At 40.8% G+C, this 20,822-nt stretch overlaps 1 protein-coding gene across 1 annotated transcript in view; it reads right to left on the bottom strand.

The window, feature by feature from the left end:
* The window catches only part of gpr37b (G protein-coupled receptor 37b), a 29,010-nt gene extending 14,321 nt beyond the window's left edge, over positions 1 to 14,689 (bottom strand). The window contains exon 1 of the mRNA XM_079552451.1: positions 13,008 to 14,689. Coding sequence (XP_079408577.1) covers positions 13,008 to 14,036 — 1,029 coding nt within the window. The 5' untranslated portion in view covers positions 14,037 to 14,689. The remainder of the gene's footprint in view (positions 1 to 13,007) is intronic.
* Between the last annotated feature and the right edge of the window lie 6,133 nt (positions 14,690 to 20,822).

Genomic DNA, 20,822 nt, shown 5'->3' with positions numbered 1-20,822 from the left:
TTTTTATTACTTTATTTTTTCATTTTTTTCAAAAGAAATATAAACCATATACCGTGACTAATATACAAAAACATGCACACAAATGTAAAAGAAACAAACATACAAAAATGAGAAAAAAAACAAAACAGAAAAACAGTAATAAAGTATATAGCGAGGAGGGGAGAGTTGAGTTTGTCTCGTATACATTCGTTTACAGTTGCCGTTTTTGCAGAATATACATGATATATATAATATAAATGGCCTTAATTCATCATTACATCAGTCAGCATTAATTCTGCGGCGCATTATATTTGTTTATTTTATTTGGGGCAGCACATGCCCACGCACACACTCGACCCATGCGTGTAAACTTACTACGCCGGACACTAAATGATTGTTTTTAGATGTCCTTTAGCTGATACATTTGTATAAAAAGGTTATTTTTCTTATTCTTATTTTTTTTTCCAACATCCACTGCATAATCAACGCCAATCCACAGTCTTTATGTACTTTCCATTTCTTTTATAAACCATTTTTTGTCAAACTCATGGCCCATGTTCCTTATTTTGTGAGTTATCTTCTCATTTAGTTTTACTTCTTGTGTAATATTTTATCCATTTTTTAATATCCAGTGGATTACTTTTTTTCCATTCCTTTGTTATGATCTTTAGAGCTGTGATTCTAAGATTTTGAAAGATATATTTTTCATCTGACTTTATATTAATTGGGGTTTTTCCTAATATAATATTTTCTGATTTTAAGTCAAGTTTCTTTCCCAGTATCGCTTCAACAATTTGAAATACTTCTTTCCAGTAAGGCTGTATTATTTTACAAGTATAGAAAATGTGTGTGTAATTTGCATTTTCGAAATTCGATTACGATTTCGATTACAACAGTAAACGATTACAAAATTAGCATAATCGCAAAAAAATCGATCAAAAATTTTTTTTTTAATATTTTTTTTTTTAAATACATTTTTTTGCTGGATTTTTGTCACTTTTTTGCTGGATTTTTGTCTTTTTGTTAATGGATTTTTGTCATTTTTTTGATGGATTTTTGTCACTTTTTTGATGGATTTTTGTCACTTTTTTGATGGATTTTTTGTCTTTTTTTAATAGATTTTTGTCTTTTTTTTTATGGATTTTTGTCACTTTTTTGAATGGATTTTTGTCACTTTTTTGAATGGATTTTTGTCTTTTTTTATGGATTTTTGTCTTTTTTTTGCTGGATTTTTGTCACTTTTTTGCTGGATTTTTGTCATTTTTTTGCTGGATTTTTGTCACTTTTTTGCTGGATTTTTGTCACTTTTTTGCTGGATTTTTGTCACTTTTTTGCTGGATTTTTGTCCTTTTTTGATGTTTTTTGTCATTTTTTGCTGGATTTTTGTCACTTTTTTGCTGGATTTTTGTCTTTTTTTGCTGAATTTTTGTCATTTTTTGGTGGATTTTTGTCACTTTTTTGATGGATTTTTGTCACTTTTTTGATGGATTTTTGTCACTTTTTTGATGGATTTTTGTCACTTTTTTATGGATTTTTGTCACTTTTTAGCTGGATTTTTGTCTTTTTTTTGATGGATATTTGTCACTTTTCTGCTGGATTTTTGTCACTTTTTTGATGGATTTTTTTAAAGGCAACAAATAATCGTTTGAATAATCGGGATTTCAATTATGACAAAAATAATCGTGATTATTATTTTTTCAATAATCGAGCAGCCCTACTTTCTGGAGTCAAGAAGTGTCTCATAATTATTTTCCAAAATAAGAAACTCGCAGTTTTATGGACCCCTGCACAAATCTGTTCCCATTCATTTTCAGTTATTATGGAACTCTTCTTCCCATTTTACCTTAACACTGGTTACCATTTTTTCAGCTTAAGGCGGGGGAACAACCCGATCAAGGGGCAATAATCAGGTAATGCAGGCCTAAAGAGTGTCTTCACCCACACTGGAGCTCGATGTAATAGGCCAAGGGATGTGCCTATACTGTGCTTCAAGAAACATGCTCCAATCCGCCCCCGTCATATTTTGCGAGGAGTTCAGCGACACAATGAGGCTCTCGGCGTCTTCCTCAATTTGCTTCATCCACTGCTCCTTCCAGTTTCTTTCCATTTCACCACCACTGCTCCCGACAATTTCTCTCAATAATGCATGCCTCTCAACAACTTCAAAAGAAAGGTGCCAATTTTACTGGTCTTCAACGGTTCCCCCACAGCAAATCACCGGGCGATGTGCTGCGAGTTTTCACGCAGAATAGGCTGGTTTCTCTTCCAGATGCAAAATTGTCTTAATAAGCCTTGAGAATTGCACATGTGGAACAATATGCATAAAAGTAACCTGAACAACTATCTCTCTATGTCTTGGTGAAAGGCACAAAACATCATTGTAAAGTAGCTTATTGCTTGTTTGTGGCAGTCAACCGAAATGCTTTTGGCCTCAGTATTTCAGTCTGTCTGGGGCAGTATTTCCCACACACACTAAATGTATGCTCCATTTAATTATATCCTGACCCATGGCACACTTCTCCTGGACATTAAACATTGCAGTCAGATGGAAATTAACATGCTGGCTGCTGTAAAGGGCTGCTCTATATCATTGAGCCCTATGGAGTTAGCTAAAACTGTAGTGACTTTCAGTGCAATGTGCCTTTGGGGTTTTTGAAACTTACAAATATAGCTAACTCTCTCTCTCTCTGTGTGTGTGTCTTTCTCTCTATCTATCAGTCTGTCTATTATTATTTTATTTTTTTACAACAGATTGTGGCAAAATGTATAATAGAATAACAAAGGTATAGGCTACTTTATGTTGAAGTGTTAGGGAGCTGACCTGACATAAATACACTAAAGACTAAAATTTCTAAAATGATTGCCATACTATGTAAAATTAAAACCTCTGTGAATCAAAATGCGTTATATATACTGTACAATTCCCTCATCCTTCCATACCTTAGCTATTGTGTGGAAATATGGGGGAATACCTATAAAACTAACATACAACCTATCTTTTTATTGCAAAAGAAAGCAGTTAGAGTGATCAGCCATGCAGAATACTTGGCTCCAACAAATCCCCTTTTTATCAGACTAAATATCTTAAAATTGCATGATCTTGTTGATGTTTACACAGCAGTTGTGATGTACAAAGCTCACAATCTCATGCTCCCTCAGTGTTTACAGGAGATGTTTCAAACTAGAGAATCTAGATACAACCTCAGAGGAACTGATCTGCTACAGAAACCTATGGCGCACAGTAATACTAAGAGGAGGTGTTTATCAGTTAAAGGCTTTGATCTATGGAACGGTTTATCTATTCAACTTAAGGGCTCCAAAACTATTAAAGCATTTAAGAAAATGTATAAGTTAAACATGATAGAGAAGTATAGAACACTTGAATGAAGACCATTAGAAGAGAAGTCGATCGAGGATACATAGCATAATTTTTGTTTGTTGAAGTTTAAGTTTTGTGCTAAAGCGTTACCATCGTTGGTATTAAAGAAAGTGTATAATGTGTCATCTTTGGACACAGAGTCACAGTTGTAAAAGGGGTTAGGCAAAATAAGTCTTGGCTTCAGCCTAAACCCCTTCGGTCAGGCATCATTTAGATTAAATTCTTAATGTATGTGTTTTCTTATTGTATAATGTCTAAGATCTTTGGAAAACATGTGACATGTGATTTAAATGTTCATAATGACCGAAGAAAATAAATTAACAAACTAACATTGGGTGAATAAGTCACTGAACCATTAAAGGAATAGGCCACCGTTTTTATATACTAAGATATGTTCTTACCTCACTTTAGTCGAATTAATATATCCCCGTCTGGTCATTGTCCGCGCGCTCTGTCACGCAAACGGAGCACATACGCAGCCTCTCCCATATGTGACATAGCTCCGAAAAAGCTCACGATAGAAGCTACCAAGCTCTTCCACGTGTTCCCTATTTAAATAAAGTTACGTGAAGTGTTTTCATGCGAAGTATATTTACACAGAAATGTAACGTGTCGATTTTATAAGCAAATAAAAAGGGGGACTATATTGTGAGGCGTAATGATACGAGGAGTAAAACGTCCGCGCAGTAACTCCTAAAGGTTATTGACGGAAGTGAGCGGGGGGAAGTCTTTAGGAGTTACTACGCGGACGCTGTGCTCCTCGTATCATTACGCCTCACAATATAGTCCCCCTTTTTATTTGCTTATAAAATCGACACGTTACATTTCTGTGTAAATATACTTCGCATGAAAACACTTCACGTAACTTTATTTAAATAGGGAACACGTGGAAGAGCTTGGTAGCTTCTATCGTGAGCTTTTTCGGAGCTATGTCACATATGGGAGAGGCTGCGTATGTGCTCCGTTTGCGTGACAGAGCGCGCGGACAATGACCAGACGGGGATATATTAACTCGACTAAAGTGAGGTAAGAACATATCTTAGTATATAAAAACGGTGGCCTATTCCTTTAAGTGTCCAAGTCAACCCATCCAGACAAATGCAACAAGTATCATTTACAGCTATTTGATGTTTCGGACATAACCGCATCAACATGGAGAAATGGTCAAACAAGAAAATGTGTTAATTGTCCATCAAATAATCTTAAAGCAGAACTAAGTAACTCATGCCCCTAGAGGCCATTAAATACTACGCTGACAGAAAAGACACATAAGGGAGAGAGGGATATTGAACATCCAGTTACACAATGGAGATCATTTCTTTCACTCAAACTTGCCTGTAAATACTGTTTAAGTGGCGCTAGCCCGCAGTTAGCTTTGCCCGTTAGCCTGTTAGCTTCTTCCTCGTGATTCTATTAGTGTATTGGGGCCTCGAAGCAAAGTTGAAATTGTGGTTTTCTGGCCAGAGACACCAGGGGGAGATGAAAGACCCCCAATCATCCCATTAACACTTGTATTACCCCTAGAGGGACTACGGAAAGGATTTATTAAGGTAAACAAGTTAGTTAGCGCTGCTTTAAGGCTTGATCCTGAGGCTACAAGATGTTCTGTTCTTTTCCATACTGACTGTTGATACCTATAAGTGCTCGATCTTGCCCACATTATTCAAAACTTCTGCATAAGTAAGTGTAAAAAGCAGGATGAATGGACCATCCGTAACTTATTATGCAACTGTTAATTACACTCCGCAATTTACATATCTTGCAATTAACTCTCATTTGCCTAAGACGGGGCATGACATCTCTGCCTGGCTGTGGCTGTACCTCCATGTGACTGTGCATTGTTTTGGCGAGTATTAGCGGAGTGCTGTAACTGTGCTTTAGCGGGTCCCTGGGGGCTCACTTCTAATCAGAGATAGCTGATGCAGAGAAGGAGAGAGGCAAGGAACGAGAGAGAGCGAGAGAGAGAGGGCTGTGGGCAGTGATCAGAGGGCCATCCCACCCATCTGGACCATAAACAGCAGTGAGCAGTGTGCGTATGCTAACTGAGTGGGCATGCTAACAAGGAGGCTCTGCTTGTAATAGTAGTACATCTCATATATTCTTGAATTAAAGTCTACGGTCTGAACCTTTACTTCTATGGGAAATGGAAACATAAGAGGAGAGACAGTATTTTATATAGAGCAATGTCTTTGAGTGTAAAAAATCAATGTCTCTATAGTGTCTGTACATTCAGATCTGCAACCATGAGCAGTTAATTGTCAAAATGGCATTAGGAATTAGGAATTATAAGGTCACCAACGCCATCCAAACTGTTGTTCTTGGTGCCTTTTCTTTTTTTTTTTTGTTACATGTGAATGTGGCGAAATCCATGCAATAAAATCACAAACCCACGACATCTTTCTCTGACCTACATTATCTGTAATTTCTGTCAGGATGATATTAATCACTAGGGGTGTGTATCGCCTTGTCTCAGGCGATACGATACGTATCCTGGCACACGGGTCATGATACGATACGATATATCCCGATATTGAAGTATAAGACGATTATAGCGATTATTTTTTACTACGCTGAAAACAACTATTTAGTAAACCTGTCCACCTTCATTAGATTTGCATCAAATACTTTCTTTCTTTCTTTCTTTCTTTCTTTCTTTCTTTCTTTCTTTCTTTCTTTCTTTCTTTCTTTCTTTCTTTCTTTCTTTCTTTCTATCTATCTATCTATCTATCTATCTATCTATCTATCTATCTATCTATCTATCTATCTATCTATCTATCTATCTATCTATCTATCTAAATGCTTTTCACTAATGTGCTTGTGTCTGTGGTGTTTTATGGTGATTATGTAACTTTGAATGGAAAACAGACTCTTGGAAACCTAGTACTGAAACCAACTAAACTGGGGATGCACGTTTTCTAGTATTTCTATAGTTGGGAGTCCTTAGTGATCAGTAATAACATTTATGGATGAAACCAGACGTTTATTTAAAACCTCATCTACTCCATAACGGTGTCACTTGTAGATCAGGGACATAATGACAACACGGGCATCACCGTGACTATAGCCTCATCTCTTTTGTGCTAGCAGTAGCACAAAAACGTCGTAGTAGTGCAAGTTTAACATGAGCTGCTGTATTTAGTTTTCCCTCTGCTTCGTTTTATTCCGTAATACAATGCCACGAAGCTAAATCCATACAACCAAGCTAAATCCTCTCCGAACGCAGCGGTGACAAACTCCGCAACATCTGCACAAAGCTGGAGGCTCTCGTAATAATCCAGGTCTCTGTCTTTGCTGTAAAAGCCAAAGTGAGGCCAAATGAAGAGTTTTAAAAGAGCCCCGGAGCGTCTCATAGCTCTTCCCGTCTTTCTCTATCTCTCTCTAGATTCTAGTGTTACTCAAGCGGCCTGATGCGAGATGCGCTGCCATCTAGTGAACAGGAGTAAAAGGGCAGGACTAAAGCAAGACGCTGCTATGAATATTTCCCCAAAAATAGATGTTTAAGTATCGATATGGGCGCTTTTTGGATCGATGCTAGAATTGCGCGACGTAATATTGTGATATCGGCGGATTGATATTTTTCAACAGCCCTATTAATCACATACAAAATCTAAATACCAAACTGATTATTCTTGTGTATAGTTGAATGCTGCCCAGTGGCTTCTTTCCCTCTCCCTCCCCTGGTCCTTTCTTCCTTGCCTCAGTGGTTTGCTCCTCTCTGTCTTGTGAAGCCCACTGTACCATATCAAGAACAGTCTATAGTTCTGACTGCAGGCTATGCATGGCAGGCCAGATGTTTCAAGGGAGCACAAAGCATGGGAGCAGAAAGCACAGAGCACATGGGCTCCTATATGCTTTTGTCATACTCTATAGGTAACTCCACATTAATAATGCATATTAAAAAAAAACAAGGAAACACAGTTACAGTTTTACTATAGCTAGTGATTAATAAAGACTACCCCAGGCACACTTCCTATTTCAAAGAGCTGGTGCTCCAAAGATTTATAACAGCTCCACTAATGACCAGTTGTCTTAAGTGGCTTGCTCCCATCTTAAAAAAACAGTATGGTTGCAGTTCTAGTGGATTAAAATAAACATAGGCCAGGCAGCAAACCCACTTAATCAACTTAATGCATCTTGTACTTTCAGGCGCAACTGATTTTTTCCTCTAAGGCTAATGGGACAAAACCATTTTAATAATTGCGTGGAGCAGTGTTATACATGCGAATGATCCGTGGCAAATTAATAATTCCCTTCTTGTTTACAGATTTGCTCAGTCTGTCAGTGCTTTTACTAAACTCAGGCTGGTAAAATGACTAATTGTAAGCAATTAGGTTTTTGTGTGTTTTTTTTTCTCTTTTTTTTTTACAGATCTTTGAGAGGTTGTTTACTTTTTCAGTTTGCAATCCCCAAAATCACTCAACCAACGACTCGGGGGCCCTGTTCTGTAAAATGTAATTAGCTTTTATAATAATTTAAGGTGCAAAACATTTAAAATCTGGTTTAATGACGTTAGTTTGGATACAAGATTTTGCTTAATTGTACAAAAATATGCCATTTTAAATTAAAAAACATCAAATTAAATGTCAGAAATGTAAAAAATACTGTCTCAAGATCATCTTGGGACACCCGCTTCAGTGTCCCGCGACCCCCTAAGGCAGGGGTGTCCAAAGTGCGGCCCGGGGGCCAAATACGGCCCTCAGACAAATTTTTGGTGCCTTTTTGCGGAATCAGGACACATCATCAGCGATAGTCCTTTTTATTTGAAATGTAATAATTCCACACAATTCTAACTGAACAACTAACCTTATACTGTGGGACAGAGCTGGCATGAAGGTTTTGAGCAGAAATAAAGGTGTGGGGCGCAATTTACACCTTTGCTAGTCAAAGGTTTTGCGGCACTAACCACCGATCTATGGCCCTTCACCCTGTGTACGCTTCAGTATGCGGCCCCCCATGAAAAAAGTTTGGACACCCCTGCCCTAGGGGGTCCCGACTTGGGGAACTACAGGTTTAGACCACGACTATAGCAACAGTTGCTACCTACATTTTTCACACTCTGGCTCGATTGCACCTTGGGTGATCTGCTGTCAGACTGTACAACAAGACTGTGAAGTAACATGTGCAATAATCCCCCTTTGCAAAACCACGTGCAATAATCTATGTATCAGCTGCACTTTACTCCCTATACCAGCATCACTTATTGACACTAGGACTGTGACTTTACACCTCGATATTCTACTCATTTCTATCTTATTTTTATTTATTCTTACTTCCTTATTGTTATAATTCCGCCCCTTAAGATTTTTGCTTTTACTTATTGAACATAAGATACCTAATTTTTCTACTATTTAACACATTTCTTGTCTGTTTTGCACAACCTGAGTGATCTTATTGAATACCGATTGTAACAGGTGAATTTCTCCATTGTGAGATCAGTAAAGGATTACCTTACCTTATCTTATCAATTCAAAGGTAATTTATTGAACTAATCCCTTGTGCTGCCAATCCACAACAGTCCCTGCATTTTAACCCTGACACGTTATTCTACGCCAACAGTTACTGGGCTTCATATATTTCACATTCATGTTGCCACTCATGCTGTAGTTGTCTTTGTTATAGAAGGTAACGGCCATTACATCAAGTTGCTTTACTACTTTACACTCAACTTTTAAAAATGCAGAAATGATGAACATTCTTTTTACGTTGGCTTGGTTGGGCACCTCTTCCTAAATAAAACATCCACTGCACTGTGGCCGGCTCCATTTTCAGTGGACATAATACATTATCTATGGCTCAATCTGATTATGCGTTCCACCGCTCACATTTGTGCAGCATGTTTGTTCAAATTCCCACAAGAGCCTGTTTATAAGCGAGTCTATTCGGGGCCAAACGCAGCTATCTCCGCGGCAGACTTTTTTGGTTTGGTGAAGAGTGCGAGTCTATGGGGCGAATCAGTGCATCCGTGTGTTATAGAGAAAGCTCCACAGAGACACGGACCCCAAGGCTATGTTACACACAAACATACAAACACACACACCCACACACACACACTTGGGCTGTGCTAGCATTAGGCAGGTGATATTAATAACTAAGAACAATGGAAAATGGTACCGATCTATAAAGAGCTTTTTAAAGCGATTTGCAGACAATCTTTTCTTTTAAGTGCATATACTGTAAATGCCATGGTTTGGGTGAATGTGATGTTTGGAAAGTGCTCCCAACATATTTGACTTGAAAGATCTCTATATTCTGCTTTGTAGGGATGCACCGATACCACTTTTTCTAAAACCGATACGAGTACGAGTACTTGGATTTAAGGACTCGCCGATACCGAATACCGATGCGAGCACAAGGCATTTTCTTCAACATTCTTACTTTTTTCACAGCAGAATGGTTTGTAATTAGTAAATTTGCTCATTTACATTTCCTTGAGTAAAGTAGGTGACACATTTAAGAGCAGTTATATTATAATTGTGCTGATGCCATTTATTTATTTATTTTTATTTTCATTCAAAATATTTTTTTTATTTTTATTGCACTGTCCATCATAGACAGAAAAGCTCATGTCCAAAAGCTCCCCAATGCCTGAGCTTTATTCATTTATGTATTTTTATTTAACGATAGTATTGAGATGTTACTTAAATGGTCTCTTTTCGTCTTTACTTCAGCTCCGTGTGGATTTTCTCGCATGTTTTGTAGCAAATTGGCGGGTAGCTGTAGCGTTTTCATTGTTCTGCTGCAGCTCATTTGCTCTCAATATGGACATGCTGTATGTCTTTAATTTGGATTTAATTTGGATTTTCTGAGGACTTTTTAGTCGCTGGGTTAGGTTTTCAGATGAATAAACCCCTGGGCATAAAACGGCATCAGAATGGCCAAAACTGCTAGCCGCGAGTTAGCATCATTAGCCTGTATCTTGTAAACACTGCAGACGCTGCAGGAACTAACAACATTAAGCTCTGGTTAAATCCAGCACAGATTCTGATTTAGAGAGCGCCGTCTGTAATAAAGTCAGCTCTATGTGGAATATTGTATTTTCACTAAAGAATTCTCCAGTTTGTTACTATCTTCTCTCCTCAGGCCGCACGTCAAGTGGTATCGGTTTCTGGTATCGGGACCTCATGAATGAGTACGAGTATGAGTACAAGCATGTGGTATCGGTATCGGTGCATCCCTACTGCTTTGGGTTCATAACATTATTCTATTGTTCATATTATCCAAACAACAAATTCAATTCTCTCTTCTATGGAATATATTGGCCACCTGTATCTTCCAGGATGCTTCTCCACAGCGTCCACAGTGGCCAGTGTGATTCCGGTTATTCAATAATCTCCTGTGGTGATTGAATTGAGGACATGTCCAGTAACACTAGGAGGCTGTGTGATTCCTCTGATCTCTTTATAATTAAAGCATATGTACTCATCAGGGAGAAATTATAACAGCCAAATGCGTGGCATGGTAAAAAAAAAAAAGATGTACATAAATTAGCATTTTATTTGATTCATGTTTACATATTTTTGACATCCTGTTCAAGGCTTTTGTTGGCAGCATAATCGTAGAACTGTAGTAATGGAGAAAAGTGATTTTAATGTGAAGAACTTCAACAGTAGCAAATAACATGGTCCAAAGTAATGTAGTGGTGCATGTACAACATACAGCAAACGGAGAGGTTGTCCTATACACCCCTTTTTCAATCGTGTTGTGAGATTTTTGCTATTTAATTTGCACAAATACTATTAATACGGCTTGAACTTCTGACCGGGCAAAGCTGTGTTGTACCATAGCCTTAACCCATGCTTCTTTTGTCATGAAGCTTAAAACCCATCTTGAAATGAAGGATTTGGGTCACGCATTCAGAGGTCTTCATTTGCACTGAATGAACTCGTGTGTATGCAAACCAGTGACGCAGACGGAAGGTACAGTATATACAAATTCTACAAATGAGGTAAAATATTGTTTAACGTGATTCATTCAGTCTTAAGGGTTAACTCGAAATTGTATTGTTTATGATTACCTCCTACTAAATCTTGTCATGAGGCAACACAACACCGACGATTACTAACATTCAATACGGAATACAAAGAGTGCGAGTGGTTAAAAATAGCAAACTAATGACCGAAATAGGGCCACTCCTGTTGCTTTTATCGCTAAAGGGTGTGATCATATTACTGCTCACCTCAAAAGCTTTGTCCCTTCACGCATCGCAAGCCTTTGACTAATCACGATTCAATCCAAAAGCACAACTTGGTCAATGGTCGCAATGAGGAAAATCCAGAAATCTAGACAATAAATCCTCTGCAGACAATAAAATATATCCTCTCCATGGGGTCTTGTTACAAAACCAGTTAGACCTGGTCAAACATGCTCTGAAATACATTGTGGTCTTTCAGGATTCAATCAAAAAGTCCATACTCCTATTATATGTGCATTGTGACATACTGTGCAATTGAAATCTTATTGCGATCATAATTGGATGTCTCTTTTGTGATATCATGTCAGTTTCCCCGTGATTTTATCGGAAGATGATAGTAGAGTGTTCAAAAATCACTCTAATTAAATACCGTTCCATGTGAGAAGGACAGTACCCGGTGAAGCTCGGGGACAGTGCGGTGCCAATAATTGGGTGAGAGGGCGAGTGTTACAGAAAGACAGCCGAGTGTGTGGTGAAGCCTATATGTGCAAACTCAACCTGGAAGACTGATTTAAGCGTCGCCTACCCTAATGATCGCGTCTGCAAGGGCCACACCTCCACCTCTGCTTATCAGCGCAGAGCCACACTTTCCTCGCATCCAATCATCGCCTGCAGCCCCGCTTCCCACGTGTGCTGCGACCCACCTCCACCCCTTCTCGACCCCTTCCCCGCCCCTTCACACCTCCACCTCAGCCTATCAGCGCAGAGCCACACTTTCCTCGCATCCAATCATCGCCTTCAGTCCCGCTTCCCACGTGTGCTGCGACCCACCTCCACCCCTTCTCCACCCCTTCCCCGCCCCTTCACACCTTCACCTCTGCTTATCAGCACAGAGCCACACTTTCCTCGCATCCAATCATCGCCCTCAGCCCCGCTTCCCACGTGTGCTGCGACCCACCTCCACCCCTTCCCCGCCCCTTCTATCTTCACCGTGCTCCATCCTTCACCGCTCTCCCAGAACCACCACCAGCGTCCAGGCTCCTAAAGGGGACATCCCTAACGCCAACCCATCCATACTACCTTTAATCCATATATCGATGTCTACCGTCAGGGTCTGATCGCCGTAAATGCCAATAAATCTTTCTATAATCGTTGCTCTTGCCTCTGTTTGAGTCTCTCCAGGTTGAGTTACTAGAATACCTCGAGGGTCAGGTGAGGCTGTGTCTCCAGTGTTTCAGCAACAAACTAAGAGTCTATAGCAGACTGAGGTGACATCCTATTGTTACAGAGCAGAGCGGATTTTAAACCGAAACTCATAATCCCTTTAGAGGGGGAGAAGGGGCGTACAATGACATTCCATGCTCCTCAAAGACTAAAGGATGTCTAGTGTGCTTATAGACATAGCATTGAATATAAAGGTGAAAGCACTCAGCACACATCATAGCATTCGGTATATTTTGGCCACGCCGAATCACGCCCTTTTACGCATGCGCAAAGGTGAGAGGACATTCGCCTTACCTCCACGTAGGGCACAACTTTGCAGGTGAATTCCCCCAAGAGCCAGGACTTGGTCAGTTCGTGGAAAACCACCATGGGCAGACAGAACAGGATGAGCACAAAATCCCACACCGCCAAATTGGCCAGGAGGGAGTTGGATATGCTCTTCATGTAGTAGTTCTGACACACGATGCACAGGATAGCGATGTTCCCCGCCAAGCCCACGAGGAAAATCACCCCGGAGACGCACGTGATCGCGTACGCCCCGTAGGTCTCGCTCGTCACGGGCCAAAACGGGTTCTTGATTTCATCCACGAAATCCAGGGAGCTCGGCGGCGTCATGGGGGTCGCGTCCCACGGGTTCTCCTCGCCCCTGAAAGTGTAGAAGAAGTCCGTCCTCCGCGTGAACAGATCGAAGGGCATGTCGGTGGAAGTGAGCGCCACCGGTTTGGGCAGGGGCTCCCAGGACGCGGGGTGCGCTTGTGCCGAGACCATTGCCTCTTTGTTTTGCCGAGTCTTCCCTCTTTTGAGCTCTCCTTTCTTCTGTCCCCCTACTTTAGAGACGCCTTTACGCCTGTCGCCTTCCTCCTCTCCCGCGTCCATTGACGAGGGCTTAGGCGCATTGTAGTGTCCACCTGCTGAACCGCTAAGCCCGCCATTCAACTTTATCCTCTTGTTATTATGTTGTCGCGCTGGGTCCCAATGAGATGCGGCATTCGCGTCCTCCACGCCCGTCACTGTCCTATTCAGAATGGGCTTATTGTTGCCGTTGTTGCGCGCGGATCTCCTGGTCCCCTTCACTCTCCCCCAGGGGCGCGTGGAGTTGGACGCGGCTTTGCTAATTGCCGCCGCCGCACCTGTGGCGTGGTGCTCCCGTGCCTTCTTCTGATGGCTCTCCCGGGAGGAGGAGGACCAGTGGAAAGTTCTGGCGGAGTGACTGCTGACGCTGTCGTCTCCCCTCGCGCGCACTTCTCCATTGCTCCTCAGGGCAAGCGCGACGTGAGAGTGCGCTAGAAAGACAAACAGCGTTCTCAGATGCAAAAGCTGCATGGTCCGCGTGTGTTTCTCTGCGATGTGAGCGAGTTAGAGCCTCATACGCGCATCCCCGCAGCCTCCTGCTTCAGTCTACACCCATGTTTCAAGCGGCCCCTCGCGCTCAACTCCGATGAGGCAACCGAAAAACTTAAAGCCCACTCGCGCGCCGCAGCCTGCTCCTCTCCTCTAGCGGGAAGCGTTGCGTGCATCCGCGGATATCCACATGCTGAGGGTTGCATCCAATCTGCAGATGTTGAAAATGGCATCAAAAATATGTGCTGCCCACTTTGTTCGGTTGGGTCGAGCAGCAGCAGCGGCGGCGGGAAGTAGCGTCAATGCGGCGAGTGAAACCCGCTGAAATGATGCACACAGTGGCGAGGGGAGAGTGACACGGAGATAAAGGAGGAGAGAGAGAGAGAGGGAGGGAGAGGGAGGGAGAGAGAGATTATTGTGCCACTCTTCGATTCCATGCGCCTGCCTCCTTCTTGTGGCAATCTAGCGACTCTTTTCCTCGCTTTTCTTTTCGGTCTCTCCTCGGATAGGACTGCGTAAAGGGAAAAAATGGACTCCGCTGGGGGCTAACCCCGTTCTGTCACTCTTCATCCATCACGGAGCATCCACAACAGCCCCGCAGCAACTACACTACTACCGCTGGAAGAGCCCCCCCGAGGCACGCTAGACACACAGCCACGCCCGGCACACGAACCGAGAGACGGTGGCGGCAGATATTTACGCACTGTGAATGCGATCTATGACGTTTATAAGGCGGATTGTCAATGAATGTGGGACACTCTAAGCAAATAAGACTGGACGAACTAATTGTGAGAGCAAGAGAATAATATACAATCCAAGCTATTTTGAAATAGTAGGGGAGACTGGGGCTATTTGTCACACTTTTGTTTCTAGAGTTTGCTGCTCATCAACAGAACATCCCACAAGAGTCAGAGCAGCATTAAATGAAAGCTTGAACCCTTGACTTGAAGGAGACCTCGCTCTGTTTGTTCAATGATGTTGCAACAAATAGTTATTAACCGTCAAACACAACAAAATCGGCTGTGACAATGCGCTCCATATGCGGGGCAAGTTTTCACAAGGCGTGGGGTTATTTGTCACTATTGTTTTTAATGGAGATTTTGATGTTAACATGAAATTTGATAAACCTTTGTAACTTGTTTTCTTTTTGAGACGTTCATAACACTCATTTGAAGTGTTTTTTTTTTTTTGCAAAATGCTCTATGAGGTGTAAAATGTACAGATTCACTCAAATGCCTCAACCACATGGCCCCTATAAAAGCGAATGTTGAAATAAAACATATTTGACACAAAAGAAAATATGTCCCACCATGTTATTCCTCATGTGACAAAGTTTTTGTGACAAATAACCTCAAGTGTCGGTGACGGTGTATGCTAGCTAACAAACGGCTTTAGCATGCTAGCTCTTAAACGGCTCAAATCAAAGCTGATGTCTGTGTCTTTCAGATCAGTGTCTTTTGTTTAAAGGAACAGGCCACCATCTTTACATACTGAGATATGTTCTTGCCCGAGCTCAGACGAGTTGACACGTACCTGTCTGGTCTTTGTGTGTGCCCTCAGTCACACAAAACGACCAAAGATTTTGTATTCCTATAGCTCCAAACGGGGGTGAAGTTGGAAGCCACCACACTCTTCCACGGGCACAAAGACTAGGTATGTATCAACATGTCTAAGCTCAGGTAAGAACATATTTCAGTATGGAAAAATGTTGGCCTGTTCCTTTAAGGCACTAACGAAAGGAAAGCTCTCACTACAGAAATAACCCAGATATTAAAGTTTGGGAAAAGGCATAAAAACAATTCAAATGTGTCCTCATGTTTTCAGTCCAAATGAGAAATTATTATTGGAAGGGAAGAGGAATACCAATCCACTTACCGTTAGCCACATAGCATAACTGCCTAAGTCATTTTGTATTGTTAAAATGGCAATAACAGAAAAACAATGTGTTTCCTATAAAACGTCTTTTTACATGTTTTCCAAAATCAAAACAAAAATGAGTTAGGCAATTATGCTATGTGGCTAACATTTTATGTATCAGTACCAGTGAACAGCGCCCTCTTGTGTGGCTATAAAAAACAATGTGAGAGATTTCCCCACGTGACAAATAGCCCCGCTCTCCCCTATTGTAGGCTACTTGTATAATGCCAACTACAACAGTCCTACGATCTTAGGAAAGAGCATTTCCTAAAGTGGGACAGCCCAAAATGTCACTGTACTGAAAACATACGACACCAGTACTTACAATTTGCTTAGCATCTCTCCCCGCTCTTCTTAGTTTTTTATGAAGTAAGTACAATGCATTTTCAATCTATTTCTAGTTTAGTTATACATGTACTGCGTGTGTCAATATCAAGCAAATTTGAGCCTGTAGTGAATCCACGCTCATGAATCAACCCATTCACCGTCTCATGTTTGCTCTACATTCTGCAGCCGTGCTCTGCATCTGAAAGTGATCCTATTTTTCGATTGATTTTTGTCTAAGTTTAAAGGCAACGAGCATTGATTGTGGTTAGTCCTTTGCTGCCTGCATCAATAATGGCACCATGTCTCCAAGAAAACCCCCGCCACAACCCGAGCCTAAAAACGGTAAGGAGAACACTGTTCGCCCCCAGTCAATCATTTAAGTGACTCCCCGTCTTAATGAAAAGAGGATGTTATGCCCTTAGTGCTGTAAGTGCCGGATAATCTCATGTGCCACAAACTGCAGACATAAACATATTCTTTTTGCAGTATCCCTGGATACATTTTGAAAAGTATTGCAGCCTAGTATCTTGTAAAACCAAAATGGTAACACTTTACATTACGGGCCGGTAAGTGCATGGTACTTACAGTGGTACTTACAGTGGTCATTCTAGGTACTTATTGTGGTACTTAAAGGACACTACACTGCAAAAGGTGACTATCAAGCATTGGCTTAAATGACTTGAATTGAGGAAATGTATCTTGTTTTGAGCGGTTTTCACTCATTTAGACACTTTTCCTGATCGGACCAAGTTTACTTTGCTTGTTTGAGGACATTTCAGACCAGTTCTAAGGTAAATCTCGCTGGAAATAAGAAAGTAAAATTGCCAATGAGATAAGACCAATTTTCTTACCCCATTGGCAAAGAAAATGACCTGAAATAAGGACGAAATCTATTGAAGTGAAATAATCTAGGACAAATGCCCAAGAACTTCTTACCTAGTCAAAACAGCTAAAATTTTGATTATTGTGCTCAAATTGAGATGTTTATGCTGATCTAGTTAATTACTTTTTGCAGTGTATAGTGAGAATTACAAGGTATGTACTGCGATACTTCTAATCTAGATACAGTGGTAACTCTTAATAATGAAGGTTGTACTTCTTGTTTTCCCTAATGCTGCTTTCCAAGAAATCCATCCAAGCCAATCCTAGAAATTCCGTCTGTATGTAGAAGTACCACATTTACTACCTATGAATTGCTGCTGTAGTATCCTTGAATTACCAATAAGTACCATAGATGTATCACTGTAAGTACTAGAAACTATCCCTCAAAGTACCAAAGTAAATAGAAGTACAATCTTCATTACTATGAGTTACGACTGTATCTCTTAGTAATGAGAGATACAGTGGTAACTCTGTGTCTCCATAATCCTAGCCACTAACCCTAATTATTGGTAATTACCACTTTTAGTACCCCAATAAGTACCTAGAATTACCACTGTAAATACCACTGTAAGTACCACAATAAGTACCAAAAAGTACCACTGTAATCACCACTGTAAGCACCACAATAAGTACCACTCTCATTACTAGTAATTTTCACTGTACCACGGACTTACCCGTAATGTAAAGTGTTTCCAACAAGATAAATCACCCACACATACATGAAACAAAATATCATGTATATTTTTCATCATAAAAAAAGATACAGAAAACCTTCAGATATGAGCCATTTACTGGGTCCTGTTTCCTGTCTGTTTAGTAAAAGTGTGCCATGTGGGTGTGATGACGACGACTGAAGTGCCAACTGAAGGGGACATCCAGCATGGTGACCTTCTACATCAAATGGACGTGCGCGGCCAAGTGTTAGCGGGGTGACGTGCTAACTCACAAACCACACACACGAACCGGCGCCAAGTTTCACCAGGGGGTTTTCTGGAGAGGGATAAGATCGGCTTTAAAGCAAGGTGTGCTGATATCCTCATCCAACGCTGAACCGCTGACGTCTCAGAACAAATGGAATAGGAAAGGATGTCAATTCATAGGGAACAAAAGGGTTAAATGGATTAGCTGAGGGAAATGTGCAGTGAATTTATGTAGCAATAAGGATTAAGCAGCAATACATAATGCAGAATGTTCTTCATATTAAACATGTAAGCACTGAAGGGGCCAATTTTCCACATTTCTGTTCCAATTTCAGCGTCATTCAAACATGTGAGAATTTGAGAAGCAAATAATATAAGCAACATTTTAAAAACCTTCGGACTAAAGATGAGGGAACGGCATGCACACTCACTGTGCTATATAAGTAAACTTCCATTACACTTTATATATACAGGGATACAAATGGATAATCATTTTGAAATTACAAAAGAAAAAGAACATCATCAGATCAATATGTATGTTTTAAGGTAAGGAACTTTGCTGTCTCTATTGTAATAGACTTGTGCCTGCAACAAATGTCATTTTCAAATATTTTGCTTTGGTGATTGTTCTGTAAAAACAGTGTAAAATAGATATATATAATATATTTTGGGATGTTTTCTACTTGTTTGCAACTAGAAAATATGGTTTTAAAGATGTTCTTGTGACCTGATCTATCTATCTATCTATCTATCTATCTATCTATCTATCTATCTATCTATCTATCTATCTATCTATCTATCTATCTATCTATCTATCTATCTATCTATCTATCTTATAGTTAATGATCAAACTAAACATCTTTTATTCTGCGCAGTTATTAAGATATAAGCCATATGTCCCTGTCGGGTAGGGGTAGGCAACGTCAGGCCCGGGGGCCAAGTCCGGCCCTCCAGCACAGAACCTCTGGCCCACCGGGTGATTTTGAGAAATATTATTATACAAGTAAGAGATCAAATACGCTAAAGTGCTCTGAAATGCGGTACATTTTGTCAGTATTTCTTAAGATTCCTGGCTGAACATCCCAATATGTCGTATATAATGTAAAACCTTGCAGGAAATGGTTCTTTACTTTGAGCTACAATGGTGAGGTTCGGCCCTTGGTGTTTTGGCAATTATGAAAATTGGCCCTCCTCGACGCAGACTTGCCTACCCCTGTTGTAGGGAAGTATATCAGGTGCAATTGACCCGTCCATTAGAGCAGTGTTTCCCAACCAGGGGTACGGGGACCCCTGGGGGTACTCGAGGACCTAGCAGGGGGTACTTGGAACTATTTCAGATTGAAAAAAAAGGGGAAAATGTAACATAATTTTTACAGGAAAGGCTATATTTTTCAGCAAAATGTGTTGCTTTGGGAGAATTTTAAGGTTTATTTTGACTGCAACATTGTCCTTTTTCTTACAAATACCACTTTTAAGTAATTACTTTCTAAATAAACTGTAACACCCTTGAGGTAGGGGGTACACGGTTGACCACTGAAAGGCCGAAGGGGTACGAAAGACAAAAAACATCAGGAACCACTGTATTACAGGAGCAGGTGAACTTCTCTCTACATCTTAAATATATGTAGAGAAAACACTTCTTGCTGGCGGACCGGACGACTGATCTTCTGTCTTCTTGCCGGTATTTTTCACACCTCAATCTGAAAATCAAAACAAAAACAATTCCACACTTTCCTATAAACAGGTTAATATCACTGTTTCCCCTCATTCCTCCACAACTTCCAGGTTTCCCGGTAATGCCATCTTGCTTCTCCTCCACTAAACTTTATTTCCAGCGACATGCTCCTGCGTGTCACAGCCCCTCGCGATCCCAGTCCTTTTGAGGCGAGCAAATGTTGGCACAGCTAATCATTCAGAAAATAGCTTAGAATGTGTAGCGAGGCTTAGCGGGTTAAATCACAGGGATTACTCTGTGTACATGACCTTGAAACACCAACACACTAACCTGCTTTTTAATCATCGCGCAGACAGGGGGCAGCACTCTTAAGTGTAATTACCGTCTCTTTTGTGTGGGGAGTCCGTGGAGAGTCTGTCAGAGCGGGTTGCAGGGGCGAGATAAAAAAAAAAAAAGAAAATCTCAACCGTACTTGTAGAAGCAGGGAGCATGTCGTGAATGTTTGCACTCAACACACACAGGAGGGAGGCAAGGGGATGCAAGCACGAGTGAGTTCAGTAGGGCATGAAGGCAAAAAGGAAGAGAAACAGGCCAGTGTTATGAAGATTTTATGCTCGCCCCCAAAGTAGCTCGTGGTACTGTATGTGCAAAGAGGAATGAATTATACAAAACGCAGTGCAGCAGCGGTGAACCAACGTGACGGGGACATCCAGAGAGACGCTACGCATAAAAGTGTTCTATCTTCCACTGTGCATTACAAATCACTCTCATCTGTCTGTGTTTGTTTGTTTGTTAGTTTTGATAATGATGGATGTTTACACTGTAATTGTAAGATAATAGCTCAAATTGTGTTGCCTCCAGTTTTACCCACAGTCCATTTGGTGCAGTGCAAAGATGGTGTATAGATGCAGACGTCATAAAAGGGGGCGTGGCATCGCTGAGGGGGAAAACAAGCTCTTTTGGGAAATACAATTTTTCACTCTTTTTACCCATTTTCTGGCAAAATATAAACTTATTTATCACACACAAATAAAGTCAAGTCTAAAT

The sequence above is a fragment of the Gobius niger genome (genome assembly GCF_951799975.1).
Source record: "Gobius niger genome assembly, chromosome: 2".
NCBI classification, from domain to species: Eukaryota; Metazoa; Chordata; class Actinopteri; order Gobiiformes; family Gobiidae; genus Gobius; species Gobius niger.
This window is presented reverse-complemented; position numbering and strand designations above follow the sequence as displayed.